At 38.5% G+C, this 26,492-nt stretch overlaps 1 protein-coding gene across 2 annotated transcripts in view; it reads left to right on the forward strand.

Moving 5' to 3' along the window:
- kalrnb (kalirin RhoGEF kinase b) overlaps positions 1-26,492 on the forward strand; it is an 86,937-nt gene that overhangs the window by 56,574 nt on the left and 3,871 nt on the right. The window contains exons 1-13 of one of the 2 annotated variants that reach the window (XM_053684136.1): positions 2,898-3,115; positions 10,954-11,200; positions 18,663-18,940; positions 19,562-19,675; positions 20,345-20,442; positions 20,836-20,902; positions 21,101-21,204; positions 22,181-22,250; positions 23,919-24,005; positions 24,094-24,186; positions 24,267-24,317; positions 25,147-25,224; positions 26,146-26,331. In XM_053684136.1, coding sequence (XP_053540111.1) covers positions 3,050-3,115; positions 10,954-11,200; positions 18,663-18,940; positions 19,562-19,675; positions 20,345-20,442; positions 20,836-20,902; positions 21,101-21,204; positions 22,181-22,250; positions 23,919-24,005; positions 24,094-24,186; positions 24,267-24,317; positions 25,147-25,224; positions 26,146-26,331 — 1,539 coding nt within the window. In that variant the 5' untranslated portion in view covers positions 2,898-3,049. Of the gene's footprint in view, positions 1-2,897; positions 3,116-10,953; positions 11,201-18,662; positions 18,941-19,561; positions 19,676-20,344; positions 20,443-20,835; positions 20,903-21,100; positions 21,205-22,180; positions 22,251-23,918; positions 24,006-24,093; positions 24,187-24,266; positions 24,318-25,146; positions 25,225-26,145; positions 26,332-26,492 lie in introns of those variants that run through there. The other variant, XM_053684135.1, reaches the window with a different exon arrangement.

Below are 26,492 nucleotides of genomic sequence, written 5' to 3' on the forward strand. Positions count from 1 at the left end.
TTTCTTTTCTGTTATTGGCCATATGGTATTAAAATAGCACACAAACATATTTCTTTGTATTATAATATATATTTAGTGGTTTGTGTAATTGGGATTTTGGACAGCATCCTCGCAAACACTAGCATGTTTGTCCCCAGTAGTGTACAAAAAAAAACCTTATTATTGCATACAGCATGAATCACAGTTTGGCATTCAACTTTCTTCACTTCTGGGTTTGTTTGTTTTTTTGTCTTTTGCTGCTTCGTCCCACTTGATCTCAGTGACTCAGCCCTGTTTCTGCTCAGTACGCTCCTGTGGAAAAGCTCTGTCTGATCTGAGATAAATGCAGTGGTGTGATTTCACTCCGGCAGAAGTATCACCAAGCAAGTGAAACAGACGTGCCAGTGAAGATATTAATCTTGCTAGTGAGTGAATATAAGGAGATTTATGTTAAATAAATGTTCCATTGCAAATATTCCGAGTTTGAAAAGTAACTAAAAAATCACGTCTATTTTTGGGAAGGTCACTGGTACGTGATTTGACGTCTCACTTTAACTGTGGCTTTTATGCCCCCTTATTTAAACTTTATTACTGATGTATAAAATAAATCTGAGACAGCAAGCTAGGCTAGTTAGCTAGCCAATACTATCCAGGACTGGTAATAGAAGCATGACAAGTGTGAAAGCAGCCAGTGTTGCCAACTTTTCAGAGCCTGAAAAGTTGGCAAAAAAAAGTTTTTATAAAAAAGACCCTAGTGACAAGTATAGCGATTTTTTGAGCAGATATTAACGATTCGATATGTGGCTGTCCTGTTTATGTTGTTCCCAATGACCAATCCCAGATCACCATTGTTCCTAACAGCAATCCCTGATCACCACTGCTCCTAACAACCAGTCATTAATCATCATTGTTTCCAACGACCAACCACTGTTCACTAATATTCCTATAACCAATCACCATTGTTACCAACAACCAATCCCTGATCACCATTGTTCCCAACAACCAATCCCTGATCACCATTGTTCCTAAGAACAATCCCTGGTCACCATTGTTCTTAACAACCAATCCCTGATCACCATTGTTCCTAACAACTAATCATTAATCGCCATTGTTTCCAACGACCAACCCCTGACCACCATTGTTTTTAACAACCAATCCTTGATGACATTCTTCCCATTGACCAATCACTGATTACTAATGTTCCCAACGACCAAACCCTGATCACCATTGTTCCTAACAACCAATCCCTCCCTGATCACCATTGTTCCCGACGACCAATCCCTGATCACCATTGTTCCCGACGACCAATCCCTGATCCCATTGTTTGTCCCACCTACACACTTCTCTCTTCTTGGCTTTAAACTTATTGCTGATGATAATTGCAGCAATTAAAGTGAGTCATTTCCTGAATCCTTGCTACTACTGCTACAATTTGTCCATGTTCTTGATTGAAACAATAGAATTTTGTTATTTTTGTGATTAAGTAAATAGTCTGTTCATGGTGTAATGTCTTCATTACCAGTAATTACTTCTATCTATACATTTATTATAAGTTTAAATCTAAATCTGTAATTCTCTATTCTGTTCGATTCTGTTCTTTTCGAAGTGTCTTCAGAAAATGTTCCTTCTTCCTGTAACACGTTTTGATATGCTAGTGATCATGCAATAAATATGCAAATTAGTTTGCCCCGCTGCGATACACAACTTCTTCCCACTAGTCCTGTGAGTCTGTTTCGGTCTTTTGTCCTTTCTGTCTGTCCTCTTTTTCACCCACCTTACAGTAACGCTAAGTATCCTGAGCACAGATGGCATTATGGCTTTGGGTTTTGCTGCATGTGTGGGCGGCTGCATTGGACACCACACTGCAGCGCTAGGAATAAAAAAAAAAAACACTGACATATTTTTCCAGACATTTGGCCATTTTGTTGGACAGTGGTGTCACTGTGAATTTCCTTGCAGCACAGTTTGCACAGTGAAAAACAAGAACCAGTCCAAACAGGAAGCAACATAATTTCAGGTTGGTAGGCCGAGTTTATTTTATACCAACTCGAGACGCCGGAACATCCACAGTGACGACAGTAAGAGCAACCACATCGTCGGTTCAATGCGCATTTACACGGCTGTATTAAATGAATTAACACTGTTATCATTGGTATCATTAGCCAGTTGATTTTGACTGTAACAAAATTACTGATGCAGAAAGGATTTCAACTCTTAAACTGCCAGCTTCATCCTAAAGCATATTTTCAGTAACTACTATGAATGAATACTACAAATTATTTAGTAAATCCTATGAAATTAAGCAGAAATAGTCTGTGGACCTGCCAACAAAACCTGAGAATTTAATGACAGGACAAAAAAACATCATCGTAACAAAACAAAACAAAACAAAAAATTACCAAAAAATAAAAACGTAGTTAGGAGATCATTGACGAATTAAAATACCTGAATAATTAATTTATTTGTATGTATGTTGTGAGACATAGGGTGCGAAACCAATCAGGTTTGTGCATACTATTGTTAGCCCTGCCCACGAGTACCACCAAATTACACTCTCCTCAAGGTTTTCGGAAGTATATATGTCTTAGTCAGTGTAACCGTTATGGTCATATGAACAGTATTAAAACTTGTGTGTGTGTGTGTGTGTGTGTGTGTGTGTGTGTGTGTCTGTGTGTGTGAGAGAGAGAGAGAGAGAGAGAGAGAGAGAGAACGAGAGAGTGTGTGGCTGAATCCACATACTGTTATTACCCAATCAGACCATACACACCCACATATGCTGTTTGACCTCAGGCTCTTTGCATGTAATCAAGCAACATCTCTCTCTCTCTCTCTCTCTCTCTCTCTCTCTCTCTCTCTCTCTCTCTCTCTCTCTCGCTCGCTCAGGCAGGACTACACTCAGCTTTAGACCTCAGTCTTAGTTGTGCAAAGTTAACCCAGCACATCAGCAGCTCATTACCGTGCACAGAGAAGTTTGGGTAAGGGGGCGTGGCTACACTTTTTAGTCTAGACAGACAGCCACTCAGAGTCAGGGATATTTTTGTGGGTTTTTGGTTTTAGGCTGGGTATTTGGATGAGAGACACTGGCAGTATCATGCCAAAGTGGAGAAGCTTCACACAGCCAAAGGGCGCAAGACCTGTGAGTAACGCTGACATTTGTTTTACTAATAATACAGCTTTATTATAAACAGTTTCTTTATATAATTTTTTTTTTTTTAATTTCAAGCTATTTTTTTCTGATTTCTCAGATAGAAATGCCCTTATTTCTACATAATTTGTTCATTCTTGGAGAAGAGGGTCTGTAGGATAGATTGCAGAAATACAGGATATTTTTTAACCTGTTGTGGAGTATAAAATGAATTGAGAAGTGTATAAGGAGGATTAGGCAAAACAACAGTATGGCTTCTGTGTGTTTTTAGGGAGGAGAACTTATTTCCATCTCTCTGTGTATGCGTGTGTATATGTGTGTGAAAAGTCATAACACTGTAATGACACATTGTAACCTCACACCCTAACCGCTTGCTACTTTATCACTCATTAATACTGAATTTTACAGAAACAATTCCTACATTTAAATATTATATAGTGCCACTTTTACGTTGTGGTTGTCCCTTCAAGATGTTTAGTAATCACAGGTGAGAAATTGTTTGTCGTTGTTCGATCCTGAGCTCTAATTACTGTCTGTGCCGAGTTTCACATCTTCTCCTCTCCACCCGGGTTTCCTCTGGCTTCCTTGGACCTCCCAAAACATTCTAGTAGGTGGATTGCCTATGCTAGGTGTGAACAGGTGGGCCAAAAAATTTGTCAGCCATCTTTGCTCAAAAAGATGATCAATCGGGCCAATGATGCTACAGACATCTGTGGCCAGGAGTTTAGAGAGCAAAAATGACCGTGCTCTGTGGGTGGGGAGCACACGCTCTCACCTGTCAATCACATTGACACTAGCCAATCGTGGTCATCTGTGCGCTTGTGTATGCGGAGGAGGGCCAAAAGCACTCTCCTCTACAGCATTAGCAGAAGTTTTAAAAGATGCAGTTGGCTGGCTTTACACATCCCGGAGGAAGCACGTGTTGAGAATGTGCAAAGCTTAATTAGGAATATGGTTAAGAATTAAATATATACACTAGTTTTGGTTTATTGAACTTTTCTTGATCCCAGTATAATTGAATATGTCTTCATTATAATTATAGTAATAAATGAAGACCTTCTATGAGCAGAGGTGTGCAAACCTTTGACTGTTGGTGTGGCTCAGTGTGTGTTTTGAGTTGCACTAAGCATGAGCTCACTCTTGGAGTGTATTCTCTCTCTCTTGCTCAGGAGGGAGTGGCTGTCTCAGCTCAGTTCAGAGTGTTTGTCCAGTTAGATTTATTCCTAAAGTCTGAAACTCTGATAACCTCAACTTATACAAGCATAACATTATGTAAAATGCAGCAGAGGAAGAAAAAACACTAACAGGTTTACCCTAAAAACCAGTGCTGAGGGTTGCGCTTATAGGAACCCATGGTAGAATATGAGGCTATGCTATACTAACAATATCAAACAATGCATTATGAGTATGTCTGGTTTATTAGATTTGTTGTTTTTACTTTCATTTTGATGCCTCTGAGAATTCGCTCATGTGGAGGACACCGTGTTCCATATGGTGGGAATTCCTGGCCAGATGTGGAGACTCAGAATGGGAAGCAAGGCGTGCTCCCTTGAGGAGGGTGTTCCTCTCCTCCTCTTCCTCCTCCTCCTCTTCCTCCCTGTCATCATCATCATCATCTCACACTACTTTTTCTTTGCTGTTACTCTGACATGTTCTTGAGGGATTCTCGTAGAATTCAGATTAGAGTTTTTTTTTTTTTTGTAGGCACACAAACACACCCACAAAACCTTTCAAGAGAATAAAAAGACACTACATATATAGAAAGCCCAGATTTGAATGGAAAAATACAGTAAACATGGATTTACAGTATTGTACATACGCTGTTATGTCGAGCAACTCAGAAAAATGCTTTGTTGTCCAGAGAAAGCAGTGCTCGTAGAATGTAACCGAATATGAATACTTTATTTAGAATAAACTGTTTATAATGTGTTCTAAACAGATGCAAATACAGCTAAGAATAGGAGGCATATTATTCCTGTTTTTTGTAGAACACTTACCCACACAGGGTATCGTGTTGAAACTAGAGATGTCACATACTTTCACACGAGGTTGTTACTTTCATGTGAGCAACCTGTCCCAGGACAAACACTCGTTAAAAGGAACATGAGTTTCTTTGACGGATGCGGTGTCCATCCTTAGTAACTGCCTGGTCAGGGTTCCAGATTTGAGATTTATTTAGACTTTGAGAAATAGAACCACCTATATTTGTTAGAAAATATTGCAAGCAGGAAGAAACAAAAATAATAGCTAAGCAATCATGAATTTTCCTAATTGAAAAGTTATGAAGCTCAGGTCGAGGAACTATCAGAGCCAGAATTCACACTCCATGCTGACACATTTCTACTTGTGAGGGTTTTCCCCAGTGTTTCCAAGCACATGGTTGTTTAATTTTTTTTTAAATTGTGGTTTAGGCCACACCCACTTCACAGATACACATAGTGACATTCCAATACACTACTAATACATGGTAAATGATTAATTTATTAATATTTTGGTCTAGAACCACTTTTTTCATTTTTCCTAAAAAAATTTAAGCCTGTCTTGGAGTATTATTAACCTCTAGATTAAAATATATTTTCTTTTGTTAGCAATTTTATATATTGCGGTGTATGTCATATTTTGATATGCAATTTATTTTTTTTCTTAACGTAAGCCGCGTGTTTCCGGTCTGGGCCGGTGATGCCTGCTCAGCTCATACACATGCTGATGTGAAACAGAGGTTGGGGAGCCGATCACTGAGCTTCAGTCAGATCAGTTACAACTCCCAGAATTCTTTAATACAGAATGCTTTAATACAGCGCCAACATCCTGGGGCAGGGGTCAAAGGTCAACTTTAGGGATGGGCAGGAAAAGAGGTTGGGGTAGAGTTGGCTATAGAGGGTGAAGTACGCACAGCTGTAAAAACTGAGCACTTCCATGTTCACTTTACTCACTGAGTGATTCATGCACCCAGAAAGAGAAAGAGAGGGCGACAGTGTGTGTGTGTGTGTGTGTGTGTGTGTGTGTGTTTGTGTGTGTGTGTGTGTGTGTACTCTACATGCATCTAAACCTGATCTGCAGTTGAGATAATGTGTGTATGTGTGTGTGAGTCAGGCTGTAAATACACAATCCCTGCTCTTCTTCTGCTGACAGCAGTAGTGTTAATGACTCGACTAGGGTGAGTCATGTGCTTCTGTCACAGTAGGGAACAGCTATATCACACACACACACACACACACACACACACACACACACACACACACACACACACGTACACACACAGATATGTTCTGTATCCTCCCATCCTCCTGCTTTCTCTTTAACTTGCTGAGTTAATTTATGTAAATATCTTAAAACAGTGGTTCTCAAATAACGGTCCAGGAATACATGAAGCATTAACACATGGTTGATGTCGCTGATTTTGAAACCACAGCCCACCATTATTAAAGTCAGGATATTTATTATTGAGTTCTTATAGGTATTTTGCTGTTTGACTGGTCACTTAGGTTTACCTTCATAACGCCATTTCCCAGAATGCACCACTACATACATGGCGGACAACTACAACTCCCATTGGAACACACAGACACTTCTCTTTCTTCTGAGGACTAATCACTCAGACCTGTTCTCTATCACACCACACTACTTAAGAGACTCTCACACACACAGCCATTGCGAAGTATTACGTTCAGTAATACTTCGCCGTAGTCACTGTATATTACCAAGCCGTTCCATTGTTTTGTCTATTTTGGTTTTGATTCTGCTTTGCCTTTGATGTTGATTTATGCCTTACCTGTGCTAGCCTGTTTGCCTAATCGCCTGACCACTGCCTGTATTCGCGCAATATTATCCGTGAATGAGTATTTGAACCTGAATGTAACGGTGAATATGCTACGCATGCTAAGCGGTCCTGTTTGCATGTCCCATTCTTGTTCCATGCCTTGACTTCAGTTCTATGTTCAACCCGTTAATCTTGTCCAGTATAGATCGCGTTTCCTGTGTTTTGTCTGCTGTGTAAAAATAAAGACAGTGATCTGCATCTGCTTCTGCTTCCCGACCTGTTTCGTAACAATTATAATCTTTATTAAAACTCTTAACTGCAATTGCATCTGTCCTAACCCTCCCTACGTGACAAAAACAAGTAGCTTAATATTGTCAAATAACGTCAACTTGAATCTAATAGCAATTTGAATAAAATGTCTGTTTTATATTATTGTATATATATATATATATATATATATATATATATATATATGATGTACATTGATGTACATTGAATAATTACTGAAAGAAAATTATTTTACATTAAAGGGATCCCTGGCTGCGAAATGTTCAAGCACTCAATGCCTCTGTCAATTTCGTTCAATTTAGTTCCTTCTGTATTAGCTTCTGTTGGTCTACTTGTTTAGAAATATTTTCTATGTCCTTTTAGTTTGACTAATGTTAGCTCTTGAGACAGAGACAGAAAGTCCTGGAGGCATATTTGCTTCTGATTTTTAGAGGATGATACATGAATACGTGAGCACATTGGTAGAATGGGCAAAATGTAAAAATTTGAAATCGACTTTCGACATCTAAACTTCCAAATGTATTTCAGTTGTGGATTACTGGAATTTTCTCCCTTTTTCCTTAGGCTAAGGAGCAGTTTGTTTATTTTGTTGAAATTTATTATCCCAATATCATGTAACCATACTTGGAAAATGTTCTTTAAAAACAGAATGGATAAAACATGTTAATGGGATAATTAATGGCTGTATCTTTGTATGTGTCCGGTATCTTTCTTGCCTATCTCCCTTTTTACCAGGGGCATGTGGATGGAGGTAGAAATAGTGCAATCAATTGTCACAGAATTGCCCTGATAATGTCTGAGCGGCTTTTCGAACACTAGGGAACATTGATATTTAGTAACAGTGTAGTAACAGTAACAGTGTAGTCTTTAACATTGGGTTAAACTGCTCCCTCAGTTTTTCTCCTGACTTTTTGTCTCTTAATCCCATTGGTAATTTAGCACGCAAAATTTCATCATGGTGTTGTAGATTATGTGTCTGAATTATTTATATGACTTGCCCAAAACTGTAGATTTGTGCCCAAGAACTGCTGCTGTTATCAGAAATTCAATTCAGTTTTATTTCTACAGCGCTTTTAACGATGGACATTGTCCCAAATCAGTTTTACAGAAATATATAAATTCAGAATATAGATTTTAAATGTGTGAATTTGTCCCTAAGGAGTGAGCCGGTGGTGACGGAGACAAGGAAAAACTCCCTGAGATGATATGAGGAAGAAACCTTGAGAGGAACCAGACTCAAAAGGGAACCCATCCTCAACTGGGTGAAACCGGATAGTGCGATTATAAATAAGTCCCTGGAAGCTTCTTGACAATATACTCTTATACTCAGTTAGTACTGATTCTCTTTACTATTAAACACTTTTATACTTGAATGATTTATAATCCCACTGTAAGGATTATAGTCTGGTTCCTCAAACAGGTTTCTTCCTTAATGTCACGTAATGAAGGCTGAGAAGGAAGCAAGTGCAGGTTAGGTAGTTTAATAGAATAGTCCAAAGGATCAGGCAGAAATCAAGGTATATAAGCAGACAAGGGTCAATCGAACAGGCAAACAGTCCAAACTAGGCAAGGCAAAGAGACAAGGTCATAAATGAGAACAAGGTCAAAACCAGAATAGACAAACACGGTATCAAGGCTTGGTAACGACAGAGACTTAAGGCAACTGAGCATATACGTCGCAAAGAGTGAATGCATAGAAGGTCCTTTTAAACTGTGGTTGTGATTGTGCTGTAAATTGGATGCAGGTGTGCGTGATTAGAATGAAGGTGAGTTTTCTGGAAATTGCGGCCCATGGCGGCCATGTCTGTAGGCTGCAGTGCAGGATGGAAATTGTAGTCACTGGTTTGCTGTGATGAGAGAGAACCCCCTCCCGAAGCGCAAAAATACACTCCCTCCCCCGGCGGTCCTGGCCCTCTGGGCAAAATGTTCACACAGCCCCTCAGGTTCCAATGCAGTGTCATTCTTCACCATTCCGAGTGTCATTCTTCACTGACTCTGCCGGCTAAACATGGTTGTCCTCGTCAGTAGACTCAGGCGTGAGTAGAACTTGGTTCTCCACGTTAGCAGACTCGGGCGTGAACATGGTCTGAGATGCCGTCTCCTCGACCTTGGACTGGAACTCGGCATGGGAGGTCGCCTCGTTGACCTCGGTCAGGAACGTGGCGTGGGAGGTCCCCTCGTCGACCTCGGACAGGGACATTTCTTGGGAGGCCGTCTCTTCGACCTCGGACAGGGACGAGTCTTGGGAGGCCGTCTCTTCGACCTCGGACAGGAACGTGTCTTGGGAGGCCGTCTCTTCGACCTCGGACAGGAACTTGACTTTATGCTGGAGCTCTGAAGATGAGACAACCTCATGTGTCTCGTCCTGGAGTTCTGGGGAGGAGGTCACCATGTTGGCCTCCAACTGAGGCTTTGGAAAGGAGGTCGCCACATTGGTCTCCAGCTGGAGCTCTGTGGGTGAGGTCGCCATGTTGACCTCATGCTTGAACTCCGGAGATGACACCCGCTCATGCGTCTCATGTTGGAGCGCTAGGGAGGAGGTCGCCACATTGACCTCCGACTGGAGCTCAGCGGGTGAGACCAATTCGTGGGTCTCATGCTGGAGTTCTGCACTTGCTCTCTTGTGAAGCCGTTTGTGGGCATGCCAGCTGCCCTTGAAACATTCCTGAGAGCAGAAATATGATCCAGGTATCCCAACTTTACTACAGGTGGGACACTGTAGCTAAGCTTCTTTACAGCAACCTTCGGTGTTGCAGGTCTGTGTCACCCCACCACTTCCCTGTCGGCTGGGGGCTGAAGCTGAGCTGTGGAGGCCGCCCTGTCGATCCACTCATAGTAAGTGTGGAACAACAGATCATTCTGGCCGCTACGCTGACTCCTCTCAAGAGTTCATCCAGCCTGCAGTTCTGCCCTGTATTCCCAAAGTCCTTTGAAAATAGTTCCGTAAACTGAGTTATTTGGGCGAGGGTACTGGACCCTGTACTGGCCAGATGCTATGCCCATTGGTAGGCTGGGCCATAAAGCCGGGACACAGTGAAGCCGAGCCACTGCCTTTTGTCTGGCTTGGGGTTTGCCAGGCTTGAAAAGTACATTTGGCAGTGGAACATGAACTGCCTCGGATAATCACACAATCCATAATTCGGATCCGGGAGGTCTGTGTCAGTCCACTGGGGAAACTGGACTGACATGAATGGTTGTCAGACCTCCCCATGTGCTCTGGCGTGACACTCTCCTCGCTCTCCTGCTGCTTCCGTGTTGCAGGCAAAGTATTCTGTCACGTAATGGAGGCTGAGACGGAAGCAAGAGCAGGTTAGGTAGTCTAATACAATAGTCCAAAGGATCAGGCAGAAATCAAGGTATATAAGCAGACAAGGGTCAATCGAACAGGCAAACAGTCCAAACTAGGCAAGGCAAAGCGACAAGGTCATAAACAAGAACAAGGTCAAAACCAGAATAAACAAACACGGTATCAAGGCATGGTAACAACAGAGACGGAAGGACCTTGTAAACTGTGAGTGATTAGAATGAAGGTGAGTTTTCTGGGAATTGCAGTCCATGCTGGCCATGTCTGTAGGCCGCAGTGCAGGATGGGAATTGTAGTCACTGGTTTGATGCGATATGACACTTAATTTGTCTCAGAAAAATGTTCCTAGCCTTTGGCTTGCTGATTAAGGATCAAAAATCTACATTTCGATTTCTATGATAATGTCTGTTATACAAATCGTGTGCTTCAATGATCTTGTAATCTTTGTGATTTTTCTCTCCTCTGTCCTTACTATAGCTCTCGGGTGGTTGTGAACACACAGTGGTGCTGCAGGACTTTGTTGCGTGTTCGGCGTGTGAGCTGAGCGTGCACTCAGGACAGACGGTGGAGGTGTTGGAGCGCTCTAGCGATCGACCTGGCTGGTGTTTGGTGAGAACCACGGAGCGCTCACCCCCTCAGGAGGGACTCGTGCCCAGCAGCACCCTGTCGGTCTCACACTCACGCAGCAGCGTCGACATGGACTGCTTCCTCCCCTCCGGCAAAGGTAGGGGGAAAGAAACGGACGAGTCGTTCACACACGGCATAACCATAGCGTGTGTTTCGGGTGATCTGATCACAAGTGGACAGCACTAGTGTAAAATGTGATCCGATAACTCAAATCACTTGCACGAATAATCAGGGATGCAAATAGATGTGATTTGTAGAATGCATCCTGATGTGTCCCCAAAATACATTTAAGGATGACCTACTGGGGGATTGGCTTAACCAGAAATTCTGATCACATGTAATCAGGCAAGACAAATTCAAAACACATTCAAGACACAAGACACACATTATCAATTGGATTACTCCAGACAGACACTCCTCTAAATTCATTTCAGGTAAGACATAATTTGTCCCATTGACTCAGGCCATATATTTGATGTGGCAGGGAATCAAACCCCCTGCTTTTTTAATCTCAGATTTACAAATGGCAAACATTTTAGGTGTTTAGAAACCTTATTTTTTTAGGATTCACTTCTTTTTCTTCTTCTTCTTTTTTGTTTCTTAGGATAGCATAGTGTAGTATAGCATGGCATAGGTTAGTATAGTATAGTAGATAGTATAGTATAGTAGTGTTTAGTAGAATAGATAGATATAGTTAATTCAATTAGTATTGTATAGTATGTAATGGTAGATAAAATACATTCAATATAATAGTATACTTTATAGAAATGTTATAGTATAGTGTAGTAGAGTATGGTATACTTCCATCAAAACTTATTCACTCAGTCTCAGCTCTGGAGCATGATAGCATGACACTACATGCACTCTTGTGTTTGTCTGGACCTCCCTAAACCATGGTATGAATTTCATGAAAATTGGAGAACAATGATTTTTTTCTTGGCACAAAATTCAGATGAAAATTTTTATGTGCTTAGGATAACTCAGGAGTGCACTTATTTTCATTCTATACTGCTCCAATAGCATGGCATAGCATAGCATAGTATAGCCTAGTACATGTCAGTACAGTATAGCTCAATATAGTCTAGTATGATGTGGTATAGTACGGCATACGATAGTATAGGACAGAACAGTACGGAGTAGTATAGCAAACCTTAATATGTTATAGTAGATATAGTAAGGCAAGGCAAGTTTATTTATATAGCACATTTCATACACAATGGTAACTCAAAGTGCTTTACATAAAAAATGATGAAGAAAATACTAGGTATTTAAATAATATACAAGAATAAGAAATAAAAGTAAGAAATAAAAATTAGAAAAATGCATTAAAATGAGCAGGAGATAAAAAAAAGAATTACAAAAAGTTACAGAGCTGAAATGATATAGCTCAACAGTAGAGTGCAGCATAATGTTCAGTCAGAAAATGCAAGGCTAAATAGATGTGTTTTCAGTCTGGTTTTTCTAGGTGGCTAGAATTTGAGCACCTCTTACTTCTTCTTGAACCTGGTTCCAGCCATGGGTGGCCTGTTCCCTTTATATTCAGTAAACATATCTGTAATATTAGTGGATGTTGCCAGAGCCATATTTCCCTGCAGTTCCCGCCTGGTGTCCCACTGAAGCTAAGCAGCGTTAAGCCTGGTTGGAAGTGGTATTAGTGCAGCCAGCAGAGGGTGCTCACTCTGTGGTCTATGTGGGTCCTAATGCCCCAGTATAGTGACGGGGACACTATAGTGTAAAAACAGCACTGTCTATCAGATGAGACGTTAAACCGAGGTCCTGACTCTCTGTGGTCATAAAAATCCCTATATATATATATATATATATATATGTATATATATATATATATATATATATATATATATATATATATATATATATATATATATCCCTATAATTCTATATATTTGCACAAAAATTGAAAGGCACATTCATGACGTTCAAATAAATCTGATTGAGCTGAGATTTGCTATAATTTATAAAGATGTTTCAACAGTAGGAAAGCTGGAAAAAAATATAGTAGTTTCACTTTTAGTAAAATATTTCAAATGGTTTGTTTCGAACCTGGACAAATGAGCTGGGTTCAGGAACTAAAAAAGATCCCAAACAAACATTATTCAAGATATACTTTAAATAGTTTGTGTTATTGTTGGTATTATGATTGCTCGTACAATATATAGGCTATGAGGAATGAGCTGTTGTCTGGAAAGGACTAGGTCTCATCTGTTTTTGGGTTGAACTTCACAAATGACCTCAGAAATTCAGATTTATTTAAGGAACCAAAGAAGGCAGCACTCCTGGGCCGTCCTGCATACTGTGCTTTCTGGTTAAAGAATAATTAGAATGAGCTCATTAATTAACAGATCAGGAGAGTCATGGGAGATGCTGATGATGATGATGACTGTAGGTTTCCTGCTGTGCTTTTGAGCCTAATGAAGAGCCTCTTGTGTTGACTGAGGCTTGAGATGTGTGGTTACTATATTAGTGCTAACTCACATGATGTAGTCCTCTGAGGGGTAAAAACAGGAGGCAGTTGGAAGTTGTCATGAAAATATATCACAATTTCTTTATGTTTCTAAGACTAATTTTATAATAACCTCAATAAAAGTTATAAAGTCACAAGATTATAACTTTATGACTGATAATGTAACCATGACAGTTATAGTGGTGACAAGTTATTTTAGTGTTTGGAATTTTTTTTTATTTTAATGTTGATAAGGAGTCATCAGTAATATGCTGCGGATTTCTGTCAGTGTTGGAATGGGGTCAGCTATGTTTAGAGTTTATGTTCTGTATTACGCAACCAACAGTATTGTCCTCTTCTCATTTCCCCTTATCTCACAAGTCCTATTTTCCTCAACTTGCAAGACGCACATTTTAAACATCCCCTCACAAGCCCTTTCTTTCGAATAGACGGCCTGTCTGCTTAGACCTGTTTGCTGTTTGGGCCTCAAGTTGGATATAAACTATTCCTAAGAATAGGAAAAGGAAGTAAGTGGGATGAAATGTGGCCTGGTAGAAAAACGCCAGAACTAACCACCTTGTGGAAATATGTGAGCTGAACAGGAAAGTGTCTGCTGAGCAGCAATATTTCAGTTTGTAGGATTTTTTCACGTGTTCTGTTATCTCAGATATGATCACAAAACCAAGCTTTAAACACTCATATTTACAGTACATTTCACATTTAAGCCATTTATGGTGTCCACATATAGAAATATATTAGATCACTTTATTAAATCACTTCCAAACTGCTCCAATGGTATAGACATTATTTTCCTGAGTTTATTTCTGTATGAAAGTGACAGATGCAGTACATCTCGGGCATTTCTGTCTAAACCTTTTACAACCATGTGTGTGTGTGTTTGTGTGTGAATTAGAGAATTAGAGTGCATCTCTATTGCTAAAGTAGGTAAGGAGACAGGCTGAAGGTGTTGAAACACAGACGCTCTTTTTTAAAGTGGGCCACTGCGGTATGCTTGGGATGTGTATAGCAGGGGACACGCACACACACACACACACACACACACAGAACCACTTGCTTTATTGCTTAATAATCTTTTTGTTATTTCCAGTAACCAGGTATAATGTTATTCCTTGGTGATTAGTTCATTATTCAAAACGACTACAACAAAGCAACTATACAACTATTCTCTCTCTGACTCTCTCTGACTCTCTCTCTCTCTCTCTCTCTCTCTCTCTCCGCCCCAGTCCCTCCTCCGTGTGGTGTAGAGTAGGACAGACTGAATTTTCACACTCAGCTTTAGTGCCAGACCGACCCTCTGTCTCCATCTCTCTGTCTGTCCCTCTGTCTTTCTCTCTCTCTCTATATCTGTCACTACATCTCTCTGTCCCTCTGTCTGTCATGCGAAGTTGGAGATCGTGGAGATCGTGTTCTTGTGGAGAGTGTTTCAGGTGGATTATAAAAAAGGTGTGCTGTTGTGAGGGGACAGGTGCGTACGTAACCTCGGTTATGTCGTTAAGACATTAAGGGGTGAGTGGTGTATGTGTGTGTTATGTGTGTGTGTATGTGTGCAGCGTGAAATAGAGATGAGTGCATGTGCAAATTTTGCTAGATTTTCCAGTCTGCTATATGCCATTGAGATGAGTGTGTGTGCACGTGTGTGAGAGAGGTATTAGACCATTAAGTGTGTTGATAAGGTCACAATGGTGATAGGGGAGAGCCGGCCGCTCCACGCTCAGTTAATAATCAGGTTCATTCTGAGACTGTTGGAGATTCTTAAACTTTTGACCTCAGTGCTGCAGAGCAGGTGAGTAACCCTGAACCTCATGTTCAACCCTGCAACCTGCGACAGGACACACACCGAACCTACAGACACTTTCAGAGGAAATGTGTTGTTTTTGTGTGTCATGGGCATGAAGTGTGGCACAAAACGTTTGTCTCATTTACTTCAAAAGGCTGTTTATTTAACAGAATATATATTATATGGTTATATACGATATCTCGCTCTCTCACTCTCATATATATATATATATATATATATATATATATATATATATATATATATATATATATATTCAGAATTAAAATAAAACAAAAAGTAAAATAAACTAATTTTTAAAAATTGTTCATGCCTGACTGTTAATTTTTGTCCTTATTTCTTTATCACTTTAGATTGTGAAAAATAACATTCTGTGAAATTTAGAACAATGCTCGCATTATAATGCTAACATTAAATGTTTTAAATGCAGTATACACAATAAAAGTATAACTTGATGCCTGAGTGTTTATGAAGCTGTATTAAAAACAAATTTTTTTATACCTGGTTTTATATTCCTAAACATTAAGAGAAAAATAAAAGAATGAATAACTTAATAAATAATACATTTAAAATACATCACGTACAATAAATTCACAACTAAATCTTTGACTTTTTTTTATGTCTGCAACCCTTTAATCTCAATTCAAAGATGCTTTATTTTTGATTAATTTCGATTAATATTTGATTCCCAATTTCAGTCTGGGCATGTTGTAATGTTTTTAACAAAGCTACTACATACTTTAATGAGCTCAGGTACAGATGACAGAGATGATATTTTTTGTAATGTTAAATTTGAAGATAAAAATGTTTTTAAATGTTACATTTAAAGATCTTTCCTAGGTTATTAGAGTCTTTTATGTTTGTCACCTTCTTTCTTCATCATTCCCGACTTGTCCTTCATTGTCCTTCCCTGGATTTTGTTTTCTAACTATTTGTATCTGTGTATGTGCATGTGTGTGTGTGTGTGTGTGTGTGTGTGTGTGTGTGTGTGTGTGTGTATCTAATCTTGCACTGTTTTCTTCTAACCTAATTTCTGACCAACACTCCAGTGGCTTCTGGCTCCTGTTTGCTTTGTAGCTGCGTTTGATTTTGACTGAGCTGAGATAAGACATCTCTGTTATGAATCTTTTCCTATTCTTTGTGTGTGTGTGTGTGTGTGTGTGTGTGTGTGTGTGTGTGTGTGTGTGTGCATGTAAATATATATTTATATATATATTTTTACCATATTGGATTGTACAGCTAACCCTCGTATAGATATGTGCATATTTTTTTAAGAAATAAGAAATGTGGCACAACAGAGTTTTGCAAATTATCAAGTTTGCAAATGTTTAATTCATTTATTTTTGCATTTGTTTCTGAAGTTTGTAGTTGAATTAAGCATAAATATGTATTCTATGGCTTCGATTTGTGTACAAGGTTTCAAATTCAAGTTTATAATAATAAAATTGAGGTGCAGAAAGTTTGAATTCAGTATTTAGAGTCACAATTTTTTTTAAAACTACTATACTACTACATTATTACACTACTATTACTTCACTGGTGATCGAATATGTGCTCCTTTGCCATTCTCAGTCTGCGGTTGTAGTGTTTTGGGAATCTGAATCTAAATGTGAAGATCTGAATTTGTAATGGTCGTGCCACCAAATATTTCATACCAACACTCTACACCTGATTATTATAAACTTGAATAAGAAACCTTTCACACAAGTTCCAGCCATGGAGTACAATTTCATTTTGAAGTAACTTGAATAGAAATTTAAATAAAGACATAAAAATCACATTTGTCACTGAATTAAATTCATATTGTCATTCTGTAAAATTTCTATTTTCTCATTTTTGACGCTTTAGGTTTAACAGTCAGAAACACCCCCCCCACCCCACCCCCCCCATTTCTAATAGACCATTTGGGGGCGTTTTTCAGCACAGATTGATTGAGATGGAAAAGATGATGCATACAAACTTGTTGTTGAATGTTCAGATGTATAATCGGTGTAGGTAATGAATAACAAAACATATGATTGGATAAAATGTCTTGTTTGGTGTTGCTGTTCATAGTCAAACTAATTCACATCTTGAAAATCAAGCAGCAAATAAATAAAAATGCAAAACCTCTATGATCCAAAATATCTTCATTGCTAAACTGTGAAGTAAGGAAATTTGCCATTATGATATATTTTTTCCTGTTAAGCCACTGCTAATATTTCTATGACAAGTACAAAAAAATCCAATATTATTAAGCAATATGATCACAAACTTTCAAGGGCTACTATGCTTTAGCTGCAGTGATAAGAACAATACTATTTTTGTTTTATTTTGTGTTACTAGCTATAGTAACAAAGCACGATTACTGTTTTTCCGTACTTTCCACCTCCCCTCTGTGCATTTGGTTTGAAAGTGAAAGCGTAGAGATTCTGTGAAAGAACCGCTCCCAATAAACAGCACAACCTTGTCAACCCTGATCACACACAACCTTTGTCTCATTTACAGAGAGAATGTAAGAGAGCAGGAAGCTATTTTTCCTCTGAGAATGATAAAATTGTTGAATCAACAAATTACATGTACATGTTTTAGCTAGTTCAGATAGACGATGTGTATAAACCAGAACCTGCTATGAGTCTGAAGTTGTTGCCAGGTTGGAATGGTGATGATCAAATCAGCATCATCTCACTGCTGAAATAAGATGGTTTGCTTTTTATTATCTCAGTTCAATTTTTTAAAAGTACTATAGTAACAAAGCACATTTATTTTGATACTTTCTATCTCTCTTCCTCAATCTCTATCTCCATGTGTTTGTTGCTATAAACATGAGGTTTGAAAATGAAGGCATGTGGGTGTTGATGCATTACACTGACCCTCTGGCACAGTTTCACTTCCCTGAGACTGCAGAAACACTCACTGAGTCATGTGTGTTAATTGTATGTTAGAAATTCCGCAGTGTGTGTAATGGCTCCAAGATCAGGTCAGTCCGGTTTGGCAATTCTGCTCGAGCCCAATCACAAGAATGGACTGGCTTTGAGCTGTCTGGTTACACTTCCTGTGTTGTGCCACGGAGAAGGGTGTACTGTCCTCTTCTGAATTGAATGCTGGATTTTTAGTTATTTTAACTGTCTAAAAAGTGAGGCTACTGATTTCAGGTGCTGTTTAGATACTATAATGTTCTTTCATGCTTTTTGCTGTCTGTAATGCTGTCTGAATTTTTTTTTCTGTTTGCTACGACCTCAGCTGTAGTTATTTTGCTTATTGTGTTAATACTAATAAGCACAAATATACTTTCTACCATAGAGAATTACCCAGTGGGCAGTTCGGAGGTGAAGTCGGAGTCTGTGTCATCACTGCAGCCTCAGGCGTCTGTGAGCTCATTGCCGAGTAGCTCACCAGGACCCAAACGCTCGGGAACGACTGGAAACACGTTAAAGAAGTGGCTCACCAGCCCTGTGCGACGCCTCAGCCACGGCAAGGGAGACAACGCCAACGCCAAGAAACCCAACAACAAACAGCGCAAACGGGACGGTCGCAAGAGTGTGGACCTGGGAGCTCAGCACGAGGACAGCGCCGAGGAGGTGGGTGGGCGGAGTCAGGGGAAGTTGTGGGAGGGGTTTTAGTCAAGGTTAAGGGTGGAGGAGAATGAGGAAAAAAATGCATGGCATGATAACTGTACGTTACAATGTCCTGGATTTCAGTGCATCGCAAAACATTTGAATTTAAAAGCAGCACATGACCAGTTATATAAAGTCAACAACTTAATCATAATTGTGTCTATGAGCAAGGAAACTTTTTATACCATAGATAAAAAGCCCATGTTGCTCTTTAAAAAAATAAAAGATTGTTTTATTGTTGACACATTGCTGTGGCATAAGAGGACTAAAACACTTCAGGATGTACTATTATTGGAAAAAAATCTACTTTAAGATGATAACAGTAACTCCACTTTGTCAGGCTACATCACATGTTGATTATTTTCCTATAACAGCACAACCCCAATGATTTTACTCTTCTGAGAGTTGTTAAAGTAGTAGTTTTAGGTATGTAATAATTCAGTGAACAGTGCAGGACGGAGTCTTTTATTCGTCTTTTATATTTATGCTCTCAGTTATATGTGTATACGTGCTTTAGTGCTCAACTGAAGGATGTTGGGGTTTTTTTGGGGGGTGGTTTATGTCCTTCTCCCTGTGACTCTACAGAGAGGAAGACGAGGAGCAAACAGTGGAGGAGAGGACGAAGCAGAAGACGAGCCACACACACCTCTGCCTCCCCCAATGGAGATCATTAAAGATCCCTCAGCTCAGGAGGAGAAGGTTCAGAAGCTTCTTTAATCAACCTACTTGCACATGATTTATTCCTAATTCATGTTTTATGTATCGCATATACAGTATAGTCTGTTAATTATTTATAACTTACTTTATCATCTGCTTATTTATTAATTACAGTTCAGTGAGAAAGTTTGCACAAAAAAAAGCTAAATATTCAGATATACTGTGTCCTACAGTTTGTCAACAGATAGGATCAAATTCAAAGAAGCTAAAAATATAAAATGTTTACGTGTTCTAGCACAAAAGTTGAAAGTATGAGGCAAGGTCAACAGGAATCTAGTTTAAAAGATGTTTTGCCATTCCTCGATCTCCAGAAAGCAGTCTATGACACCAGGGATGTCAAGAAGCATATTACTGAAGATGAAGATTACAAAAGCTGCTTAGAGGATGTAAAAGAGAGAATTGTTATCATTTTTATTGATTCACTAGTCACTATTAGTACGGTTGTGTTACTTGGGATAATGAAGGAACATTGTGAAGCTCAGCCCATTAAATGTCTTGGTATAAAATCATTTTAATTTTCCTTTGTTTTGTCAAAAGGGCGTGAAAAATGTTGCACTGTATTTGTATCTGTATATGTATATGTATGTCAGTTTCCCTTTTCCTGATACTTTGGAACAGTCTTAGGCTAATTAGAATAATTCTGTTTGACAGAGTCCACAGCCTGGATCCTTTGCTCCGTTGACAGCGTCCGATCAAACACCCCGAGACCCAGAAACAGAGAAGAAGAACAAAGCCCTGAGAGCACGCATGTAAGAGTCCACCTAAAAACATTAGTAGTGTGTGTGCGCGCAGGTGTGTGTGACCAAATGTCCCTACAAGGATAGGAATATTTGACTGGTTAGACCTTTGGCAGGTCCCCATTTGGAAAACTGTTCTTTTACACACACAAAAATGTATAAAATAAAATAAAATAAAGAATTATGATTATAAAAAAATAAAACAGGGCAAAACATTTTCTTTTTGGATATTGAAGTTAAGGTTTGGGTTAAATTTAGGTGTAGCAAAGCATTAATTACCTGCATTAATAATTGGGTCAATAGAAAGTAGTAATAACAAGGATAGTAATACAAATGTGTGTGTGTGTGTGTGTGTGTGTGTGTGTGTGTGGTAAACATAACACTCTAAAGCTGTTCTCTCTACAGGTTTGTAGTGAATGAAATGGTGCAGACGGAGAAGGACTACGTGAAGGACCTGGGTATAGTAGTAGAGGTCAGTATGATATACAGTGTGTATTAATATAAAAAGCTGTTTGGGATGTTACTATAGAAACGAAAATAAACCTGCGATTTGCCTTGTAGCCAAAAAATAGTCAGAGCTGCTGTTACAGAAAATTAATCAACACCTTCTGACCATTCGGATACAAGACACACAGGCCTAATACTTGATTTTCCTTTCCTGTTTTTAAAGGGTTTCATGAAGAAGGTTGCAGAAAAAGGAGTTCCCGAGGACATGACGGGGAAAGATAAGATGGTTTTCGGGAACATTCATCAAATCTACGACTGGCACAAAGAGTGGGTCGTGTTTTACATCATACTCCTTATACACAAAGTGTGATTAAAGATTTAAACACATTAATTAAATGATTTAATCTACATCACAAAGATTTATGGAAAACCCCATAACAGCAGGACACATATATCACATTATAAACAAAACAAATCATTTAGGACACTAGTGAAAGCACATATGAGTAATGTTTTATCATTTACAATCAAAAGACCCAAGAGCACATTTTAGTAAATTTGAAGTTAAAAGACTTTTTAGCATCCGACAGCTTCGTGGAGTCAGTTTAAGTGCCTACAAATGTAAACAACTAAATGTTAACAACTCTTCTGCGATGTACATTTTGTACTTTGCATTACAGCAGTTTGTATTGGGACAGCTAGCTAGTAGTATTCAACTAGTATGTATGGCCAGAGTCACTGTAATGCTAGCTCTTTTCATGCTAGTTGAGTTGTTTTCATGCTAGCTAAATGTAACAGATTTAACAGAGAATGAGCTCTGATACACATCACTGTAATCTGTCTGCTGTTATGTACACTTTGTATTTATTAAAGAAGTATTCATTGGAAAAGCTAGCAATTAGCATAAGTTTGGTCCGAGTTATTAGCATGCTAGGTAATGTTAGAATTAGGAATAAAGCTGTTCTTACTTAGACTAAGATAATGTTTTTCCACAGTAGTTCCTTGGTGAAAGATGTACTTGTTTATGTATCATAAGGAACTAAAATCAGTGCGTGATTTCAGGCAACTTTTTCTGTTGTAAACACTTCTCATAATTTAGGAGTTTACGAAATTACTTTTTTTTTACTTTAACTTTAGTGAAATACACTTTAAAATCTTACCAGAGTATTTATTAACAAAGTAAAGATTTTAATGTAATTTTACCAGCTCTGACAATGTAACAGGACATACTGGTCTTATGTAACACCCAGTTTTCATGTGTTTTTATGGTATTACTGAAATGCTTTCTTTGGGTCGTTTGAAGGTTTTTCCTGGGAGAACTGGAGAAATGCCTGCAAGATCATGACAAACTGGCTGAGCTTTTCATCAAACATGTGAGTAGAGAATTACAAAATACATATCTGCCAACCTAACTGTACAGGAAATAGGGATATCAGTGATGGAAAACCTGGAGAATTTTAATAAAACCTTGAGTCGCCCCAAAACCCCAATAAAAAACTTTCACCATATTTCCTTTTGTGTTTTTATTGCCATTGCTGTCTTTGTAAATTAAAGATGATCATTTTGTGTGTGTGTGTGTGTAGGTGAGTGTGCATGTGTGTGTGTGTGTTTGTGTGGGTGTGTGTGTGCGTGAATTACTCTTTAGTGCTGTGCTCTGTATTATTCGAGCTTTACTCTGTGTGTAAAATGCCTCAGAAATCACTGGGTATGGTATAGTATAGTATAGTATAGTATAGTATGTTATACTACAGTATAGTATGATATGGTATAGTATAGTATGGTATGATGCGGCATAGTATAGTATAGTATGATATAGTATAGTATAGTATAGTATAGTATAGTATGATATAGTATAGTATAGTATAGTATAGTATGAAATAGTATAGTGTGATGCGGCATAGTATAGTATAGTACAGTATGATATGATATAGTATAGTATAGTATGATATAGTATAGTATAGTATGATGCGGCAGAGTATAGTATAGTATGATACAGTATGATACGTCATAGTATAATATAGTATAGTATGATGCGGTATGATATAGTATAGTATAGTAAAGTATAGTATAGTATAGTATGATGCGGTATGTTATAGTATAGTATAGTATGATATAGTATAGTATAGTATAGTAAAGTATAGAATAGTATAGTATGATATAGTATAGTATGACGCGGTATGTTATAGTATAGTATAGTATGATATAGTATAGTATAGTAAAGTATAGTATAGTATAGTATAATGTGGAATAGTGTAGTATAGTATGATATAGTATAGTATGATGCGGTATGTTATGGTATAGTATAGTATAGTAAAGTATAGTATAGTATAGTATAACGTGGAATAGTGTGGTATAGTATGATGCTGCATAGTATAGTATGATGCGGCATAGTATAGTATAGTATGATGCGGTATATGTTATTTTTTATAGCATATGCTATGCTATGTTATACTATACTCTAGTGTACTGTACTGTACTTCACTTTACTTTACTATACTATACTACGCTATACTATCTTTCAGCTTTAGAGCACAACAGAAACAAAACTGAATACAGTTCTGTGTTAGTCTTGACCTCCCTGATGCATGTTTTCCCTGAGAACCTCAAATTGTGTTTTTTTTGGGTGACAAATTCAGTTCTCCTATTTGCACTCATCATGCTTACAATATAATACACTCAGTAAAATATGCAGGTTTGGACACACATATTTAATGATTTTAATGGTTTATATCAGTTAAAATAAATACACAGTGCATGTGCTTGAGTGGAAATATAACAATTTTATATCTTATATTACACTGTACTATATTATAACATACTATAAGAATTTTATCTACCATACTGTAGTATAGTATAGTGTCCCTATATTTGGTCCTGTTTCATGCTATGCTACATTATGCTGTACTGTACTGTACTGTCCTATACTGTACTATACTGTACAGGATGTGTGTGTGTGAGTGAGAGAGAGAGAGAGCACGAAAGAGAGAGAGAAAGTCAGAGATAGAGAGAGAGATCATCATGTATGTACTTTCTCATTACAGGAGAGGCGACTGCATATGTACGTGATTTACTGTCAGAACAAACCTCGCTCAGAGTTCATAGTGGCTGAATATGACACATTTTTTGAGGTGAGAAATGATTGAAATAAAAAAAGTTGTTCTTCGTTCGTGCATGATTTTATTTCACACGGACTGCTCTCTTACTGCACTCAAACAGGAAGTCCAGCAGGAGATCAACTCCAGGATGTCCATCAGCGATTACCTGATCAAACCCATACAGCGGATCACCAAATATCAGCTGTTGCTCAAGGTGTAGCATTGTAACAGTAATAATTGCTTTAGCTCATTATTGTATTTCTGGACATGAAGTATGTGAATTTTATTTTCCAGGACTTTTTGATATACAGCTCTAAAGCAGGCTTGGACTGTCAGGAAATAGAGGTAAGATGCTTAAATGACCTTTTATATGTTTCTCATGTGTACATGGTTTACTCCAAGTATTTTAAAGCGCCTACATATACACTATATTGCCTCATGCAAAACTTTGCATCCCCGATGTTATTCGTCCACTTCATATCTGTGTATAATGTAATGGAAAGTCCACAAAACAAGTTCGTTCCTGTTATCATGTATGTTATAGCAGGTAGAACCAGTCATTCCTTCACCAGCCTAATTTTTTGCTCTCTTTAAGTTAATAAGGCAAAAAAGAAATCTTTAATTCAATAAATTCTTCTATCCTAAAAACTTTCTTGTTTCAGAAAACTGTTATAAAGTGCTGACACTGGAGACTCCTTCCATGAATGTAACTAAACTTCTCCTCACAAAAACCATATCAATAATGGTTTCAATATCAGTCGTCCACTATACAAGGCCCTGCATGATGATGTATTAAAATGGGCATGTTAATGTAAACCTTGCAGTCAGGGCTGCTGTTATAGAAAATTAACCAACACCAATCAGACTTAAGAATTGAACAGCACTGAGGTTTAAGAGGGACTATTGCAAAAGGTGTTCATAGGATATAAACGAGTTTGGCATAAAAGTTATCAGAGACTATTTGTATCACATTCAGAAAGGGAGATGCGAACTTTTGAACTGATATCATTTTGAAACATCAACATACGCAATTTTACAGGTCTTAATGTCATGATTATGAAGGGACATCTAAATATCTTGTTGTGATGTAAATAATTTATTATATGTATTTTTAAAAGGTGTAAAGACTTTTCACAGCATTGTAAGCTTTAACTCATATTTCTCCTGCCTACAGAAAGCATATGACCTGATGTTGCTGGTGCCCAAACGCTGCAATGATATGATGGACTTGGGGAGGTTGCAGGGCTACGAGGTAAGGCTTAAACCTTTAGCCATGCGATTTCAATCCGACACACCCAAAAAAAAAAAAAAAACCCACAAAGGAGAACACATAACACATCAGGGATCAGCTGGAGACCAGTGCTCCTATTTTGGTGCTGTTATTAAAGAAAAAGAAACTCTTTTTTTGTGTGTGTGTGTGTGTGTGTTGTTATGGGCGTTTTCACACTTGGCCCATATACTAACGTCCGCACCCAGGATCGATTCTCGGATCGCTTGGAGGAGGGGTTTGTTTTCACACACAGGAATTCCCTCTGAACTGTGGATCAGGTATGCAGTTGTGCATATTGTAGTCCTGGTTAATTATCACAAATAAATCTTCCCAGCATTTTAACTCATTTTAATCGAGTTCTCTTTATATACTGAGAAACACTAACGAGGTCGTCAATGTAGTAGTAGTAATAGGCATGGAATTTATAGTATGATGACAATGTTTACAGATATACAGTATGTTCGGTAATCTTATCCTGTCTGAATATTACAAAAGAACAAAAAAGACAAACTGTGAAGAGGAAAAACATATAAACGTTGGCGACGAGCGTTAGCACATTCAGAGGAGAAAGAAACAATAAAGAAGTAAAGGCAAAAACAGAAAAGTGCAACAACAAAAAAAAGCCCTCGTGAGGAGCGCACCTAGTGAGTGGAATCCAGTGGGAGTGTGAAATCAAAGCAAACCCTAGACCGCCGTTTCCAGATGGACCAGGGATCGGTTTTCTTGACCACACCCAAGTTCGAAAGAAACAGCTTTCATACTCGACCACATGCACCAAAGTGTGAAAACACCCTAACACTGCTCGAAGTGAAGTTCCAGTTCATTTCAGTCATGTTGTCTGCCATACAGATGGTTTATATCTGATATGTTGCTTGGCTAACACTGCGACTATTGCATATTTAGGGAAAACTAACAGCTCAAGGGAAGCTGCTGCAGCAGGACACGTTCTTTGTGACTGAGCAAGACTCGGGTGTTCTCTCTCGCAGTAAAGAGCGCAGAGTCTTCCTCTTCGAGCAGATCATCATCTTCAGCGAACTTCTCCGCAAAGGATCCTCAACGCCTGGATACCAGTTTAAGAAGAGCATCAAGGTACAGGATGGAGAGTCTGGGAATCTAAAGCGATGGTTTACATGATTGACACAACAAAATGAATTAACACTGCTATTATTATAGGAAAAGAATCAACAATAGGGCGATGTGTTATCGCTTAAATTATAGCAGCTCTCGCTAAGTTAACAAGAAAGAAAAAA

Source organism: Ictalurus punctatus, chromosome 12 (assembly GCF_001660625.3).
Source record: "Ictalurus punctatus breed USDA103 chromosome 12, Coco_2.0, whole genome shotgun sequence".
Taxonomy (NCBI): Eukaryota; Metazoa; Chordata; class Actinopteri; order Siluriformes; family Ictaluridae; genus Ictalurus; species Ictalurus punctatus.